The following is a 6,000-nucleotide window of genomic DNA, read 5'->3' as shown; positions in this document are numbered from 1 at the left end:
AAAAAAAAAGGAGCAGCCGAACTTCATTAAATAATTTAGGAAAGGATTTTGTCGAGGTATGTTTGCCTTTATTTAGCTTTCAATTTTTTTCCTAAACAGTTCCTGAAGAATATTTTTTTCCAAAACAACGGGGAATAAAAATAACATAAAATAGAATAAAATAAAACGGAGTAAAGTACAATAAAACAGAAAAAGATAGAACAGAATAAAATAGGAGAAAAAAAATAAGGTAAAATGAAATAACTTAATAACTAAATAAATAAAATAAAATGAATATGTCAGCACGATCTATTATAACTCTGGGGGCAGCACTCCTTGTTGAAACTTGGCATTACGCGGATAAAAATGTGACGTCCAGCAGAGCTAGCAAATGAAACATGTCGCTATGCAGGCTGATGAGTCTCTGCACTGGAAAATACTCCCCCCCTTCCTATAATTATGCATCTCTGTAAACATGGAATCGCCTTGATTCCGTTCATTTAGTTAATTCAGCGCATTCCGTTTATTCCCTTCATTTCATTCATTTTGTTCATTTCCTTCCTTTTGTCACCCTATGCAACACCCCCCTGAGGTTTAATTTCGCCCTCTCTCCGCCGGCAGAATGCTAAAATGAGAGTTAGATGTCCCCGAGAAACCAATATACAAGCGGATGACTGAAAAAATTCCGATAGACTTGGTAGGTGATAAGCTCTTCACCAAGGTCAAAAATTGGTATGACGAATACAACATAGAAGAAGGCTGTGCCGACGTCAAACTTGGCAGCATCAAAAAAAATATGAACTTATTTGCTAATGAATATAAAGAATTCACCACGGATAATTTTAAAGGCATCAGGAATAAAAAAGGAGTTTAAAGGAATATTTTACTCCTTCGGTGAAGGAGAGGACTACCATAACCATGATGGGATGTATCACAGGAAGGACAGTGACCATGAGGGTCGTGACGATGAGGATGATGACGATGAGGATGATGACACTGAGGATGATGACGATGAGGATGAGGAAGATGAAGACCATGAGGATGAAGACTATCGGGATCAAGACCAAGACTGTTATCAGAGAAGGAGTTACTACCTTTCTGGAGTAAGCGCCAATGACGACCGGCAGGAATTTGCTTACTATCAGCACGGGGAAAAGTCTGAATTTTATTACGACGGAGACGAATTCGAAGAGATATTTACAAAAAAACCAAAGAGACGTGTAAAGGACAACCTCAGAAAAACAATCAGGGAGCCAAGCGACACTAACAGCGACGAAGAGCGAATGTGCACAGGATCATGGGCTAAAAGATCTCAAGGACAACAACATTACCAAAATCGTAGCATGCCAGGGGTCCGACAAAGGGAGAAATCATCCGGAGAGACAGGGAGTGACTTTGGCGAGAGAAGCGAATCATCCAATTCGATAGACAATTTCTCTGAAAACATTGACAGACAAGTCAAGGAGCCATTACTTCACTCCTTTCTTCCACACGCAAGAGGCCATAGTCAATATTCTCAAAGGGAGAAATCGTCCTGTAACAAATTAGAAGGCGCTACTTCCATATTAAGATTTTTCACCCAACTTTAGGCAATGCTTATATATGGAAAAGTAATGATGGCCGTAGGTTCCCCGATGGCTTTCCAGTTCTTTCTCGTTTCGTACACTATCTTAATCATTTACCTTGGACGTAAGTTACGCAAAGTTAACAAGTCGATTAAAAACAAATATAGAGATGAAGATAGAAACAAAGATAGAGAACGCGCCAGGAGGCCACTCCAAAATGGTGCCGAAGTGAGCCGATCCATAATAAGGGATGGTGTCCTTGTGATGCGAACTCCGCAGAATGATGGTATCCCTAGGATGAGACCAATACAAGGCAGACAAGGGTATTAATGGGCCGCAAAACCTAATGATGGAAGAATATACAGAACGTTTCATGAACAATGTGTGTAAAAAAATTTCTCCAATGAGAAGTCGCTATATGTACACTACAGTATTTTGGGGGAGAAATTTACAGAAGCTTTCCCCCTCACGCCATAGGACTGCCACATTTTTCTGTCATAAATGGTTAATAAACCCCGGAGGCATAGTGTTTCCCATGACTTAATCGTATTATCGAGTTTCTCTTGTCATGAAGAAATTGGAAAATAAATAAAGGCATGCATGCATGTAGCTTCCTTTTTTGTATTTGTTTCTATATATATATTATAACGATATGCTGCACTCTCTCGCTTTAATGACTCACCTTGCGATAGTAGCTCCAGACTCATGATTTTTTTCTCTTTTTTTTCCTGTCTGTTTGCGTAGAATTTTGGCCATCCTTACCTAAACAATTGTTCCCCGGGGGGCTTCATTTTAGTTTTCCACTCTTTTCGTTTTAGCTACCTATTTACACAGAAGTGCTTTCATGAAGAACAAGATTTCATAATTTGTGTTATGGGAGAAGTCAAAACAAGAACAAGAAGTTGTGTAATTTAGGAACCAATTATTATTTTAACGAGACGGACAAGTGTTTTTCTGTTTTTTTTAGAGTGATGGTCCTAGAGGTCTTGGTACTTATGGTAGTCCCCTCTTCTCCTGGTGTGTGAGAATGAATCCCCCCTGGTATTTCTCTCTACAGCAGCGGAAACTTCGCTACTGGAGATACAGGTGTGGTAATCATTAAGGCCCACATTAGTTCGCATTATGTCGCTTATTTCACTGAATGCTGCACTCTCCTGCAGCAATAATAATTATTTATGCTCATAGCTGTCTATTTCTGCCAGTCCTAACACACGCGTGAGGCAGAAACAAGCCTCCAACAGGTTTCTCCTGACTGCCCCATTCAGTCACAAAGGCCTCATTGTAAACAAAATCCCCCCGATGGCGCTACCGGTGTTTCCGCTTCCGTCTTGCACACTTGCCAGTTTCAATTACCGAAGCACTACAACGACGCTTTCAATCTTCCCTTCACCTTAATGACTGTAGAGGGCTAAGATTGGAGGGGCCAAACATGATAGGATTTTCCCGAAAAAGAAGGAAAAAAAAAATGAAGACTGTCCATGATAGTAAAGTTCGATCGACACGGTGGCTGGTCCTGCTCTGCAGTAACACCTCTGAATAATACATATATTTAATACCTTCTTTTAAATCTTCCAGATTTAAATTAAAGGTCATCTGCATCCTGTTCACTATCGTTCAACAGCAGAAGGAGGATCACATAACAAGGTAGTTTCGCTTCTTTCGTATTTTACCCTGCCTAATACAAGAAGGGTCTCATTTCTTCTTAATTGGAATGCATAAATAATACTTCCATATGTATAGCTATAAAATGTGAGCATAAGAAGAAGAGTAGGAAGTGCTATAATGTAGATATCGCCTCTGTAGAGAAGTTATTCTTCAGAGGCTTGTATCGTCGAATATACAGAAAAATATTTGTTGACTACTTTCTATCCCCTATTTGCCAGATTTTAGCAAGGAGAGATGGGCGAAGAAGAATATTGTAAGCAGGATGGTGCCTTCATATAATTGCTCACCTGGCTATTTTCCTTAGAAGCAATGGATAGATTTGGTTCTTTTTCCTAAGTATTTCAACAAAAATGCAGGTATGATGGAGGAAATAAATTTTATACATCTTCTATGATGTTTTTTCCTTTTTTTTTTTTTACTATTGGTTAAAAATATGTTCAGGAATGCCTGAATTTATTTAAATAAGTGCTTCTGCTCTTCTTAAAAATTTTGTAGTTGTCAAACTTTTTATGAAGTATCCTTTATTACATATTTTAATGTAGCTTAAAATATTTCAACATATTCTATATCATATCTTAAGATAGATTAGCATATTTGAATATATTTCAAAGTATTTTAACATAGTTTCTGAGAGAATAAGAAAGCCGCCCTAAGTTATAGATTTAGAAAAATATTCGCACACGTAGTAACCTCTTTCTAGTATACTTATATACACCACAGGAATTAAATTAGAACACTATGGATACTCTCAGCAGATCCAATTCTGCGTCGGCTGACGGCTGCTCAACTAAGAATAAGGGAAGGAACGGAAAATGTTTCCCCGCCACACTGCTGCAGAAGGCAGGCTCCCCTGGCCTTAACTTCCGAAGATTCCTTTTTCCCTCCTGCTCAGTTGCACTTTTCGTTGTCGCTATTTATATGTTGCTACTAGTAAGCTATATGGAGTAAACATTTCACGAATAAATAATCAGCACCCTGTCGAAATTTCTGATTCTGCCATTACATGGACTCCACTACTTGCTGCTTTCCCATGTTTAGATGCTGGAGATAGTCTATATATCTGAACTATAAGTATTATAAATATGCCTAATGTGTACGCCACCTGTCATTCCAACCCTCCTTAATGAAATCCTCGAAGGGGATAACCCCTATGAGAAGCAGGATAATGGCCCAAATACAAGGAAGAAACTTAGCCGAATTAAATGAAAATGGATGTTTAAGAGGAGCCTCAGAAAAAAATGTTGAAGAAAAGTATGGAGAAATTGACTTCTATAATATTTTCTTGCCTAGCGTCTGGGACCGTGAGGCGATATTTACTAGCAATGTGAAAAAGGAGGAAATAAACCAGCTGATGAATGATATGGAAGAAGTACCATCACAGGATGAAATTAGAAAAATATGGAAGCGGGCATATGCTCTGGAGGGACAAGAATATTACAAATTGATAAATGGTTTATTCGAATATTACGAAAAGTTAATGGGAAAACATCAAGTAGATGATGAACCTCTTTTCAGTATTTGGAGTGGAGTTATGTCCAAATGTTTTGATGTACTAAAGGAGAAACAACACCAATACAGTAAACTTTTCAACGGCTTCATCATCAAAGATGGGATGACAAAACAGCAATTTGCTAATTTCTTGAAAAATTGCAACAAGGTGGCTGCTGAATTCAGGGAATCTTTAGAAACCATTGCGAAGAAAGAATTCGAAGCAAAAATAATTCCAGAAGGAGGAAACTCAGATAAACATGTTGAAGAAAAGTATGGAGAAATTGACTTCTATAATATTTTCTTGCCTACCATCTGGGAACAGGAGGCGATATTTACTAGCAATGTGAAGAAGGAGGAGATAACCGAACTGATGAAGGATATGGAAGAAGTACCATCAAAGGATGAAATTATGAAAATATGGGAGCGGGCATATGCTCTGGAGGGACAAGAATATTACAAATTGATAAATGGTTTATTCGAATATTCCGAAAAGTTAATGAAGAAACATCAAGTAGATGATGAACCTCTTTTCAGTCATTGGAGTGGAGTTATGTCCAAATGTTTTGATGTACTAAAGGAGAAAGAACACCAATACAGTAATCTTTTCAACGGCTTCATCATCAAAGATGGGATGACAAAACAGGAATTTGCTAATTTCTTGGAAAATTGCAACAAGGAGGCTGCTGAATTCAAGGAATCTTTAGAAACCATTGCGAAGAAAGAATTCGAAGCAAGAATAATTCCAGTAGGAGCCAACTAAAAATGCAATTTGTCAAGTGGAACAAGTTACACAAAGGAGTGATAAGACGAATGATTTTCCACATAGATATGCCAGTGCCAATAGCTATCGCGCAGGTTAATAATGTACCAAGGGAAAGGAGAAAAGCGTATGCTTCGCTTCGATGCTATAGTCCAACAAATTCACTTGGAGGAATCGAGATCTCATAATCTTACGGCCCATCGAGCCCAGATGAAGAGCAAAAAAAAGAAGTATAGCGTTTCGGACTCTTCCATAATATAGCATCTGTGACATACATATCGCGTCAATAGAAATCCAGCAAAAAAGCAAGGATATCTATGCCAAATATAGAAGCTACTTATATTGGTAGTTTATCTATAAAGGAGGTACATTTTTCTGAATTTCTATTTCTAAGAAGTGATAATGTTCTATATATATGTCGCTTCCGTCCTGAGAGAATTACATTTTTATAATTTCTTCCCTTAAAATTGTTGTCTGAGAGTGAACCGTTCGCAATTAGGAATGAAATTACATTTCTGTTCGTGTTTACATGCCATTTAG

General features: G+C 38.0%; 3 protein-coding genes across 3 annotated transcripts; all 3 read left to right on the top strand.

Annotated features, from left to right (window-relative positions):
• Positions 1–791: 791 nt before the first annotated feature.
• Positions 792–1,568, top strand: C922_05344 (hypothetical protein; the record flags this gene model as incomplete). Its single annotated transcript, XM_008820915.1, has 1 exon — positions 792–1,568. The coding sequence occupies one exon, from the start codon at positions 792–794 to the stop codon at positions 1,566–1,568; it is 777 nt and encodes a 258-aa protein (XP_008819137.1).
• Positions 1,569–1,592: 24 nt separating this feature from the next.
• On the top strand, positions 1,593–1,874 carry C922_05343 (hypothetical protein; the record flags this gene model as incomplete). Its single annotated transcript, XM_008820914.1, has 1 exon — positions 1,593–1,874. One exon carries the CDS (start codon positions 1,593–1,595, stop codon positions 1,872–1,874), a length of 282 nt encoding a protein of 93 aa, XP_008819136.1.
• Positions 1,875–4,332: 2,458 nt separating this feature from the next.
• Positions 4,333–5,460, top strand: C922_05342 (hypothetical protein; the record flags this gene model as incomplete). The annotated part of the gene is made up of 1 exon (XM_008820913.1): positions 4,333–5,460. One exon carries the CDS (start codon positions 4,333–4,335, stop codon positions 5,458–5,460), a length of 1,128 nt encoding a protein of 375 aa, XP_008819135.1.
• Positions 5,461–6,000: the final 540 nt, after the last annotated feature.

This window comes from Plasmodium inui (assembly GCF_000524495.1).
Source record: "Plasmodium inui San Antonio 1 unplaced genomic scaffold supercont1.58, whole genome shotgun sequence".
Taxonomy (NCBI): domain Eukaryota; phylum Apicomplexa; class Aconoidasida; order Haemosporida; family Plasmodiidae; genus Plasmodium; species Plasmodium inui.
The sequence above is the reverse complement of the archived record's forward strand: the minus strand, read 5'-3'. Positions and strand labels throughout refer to the sequence as shown.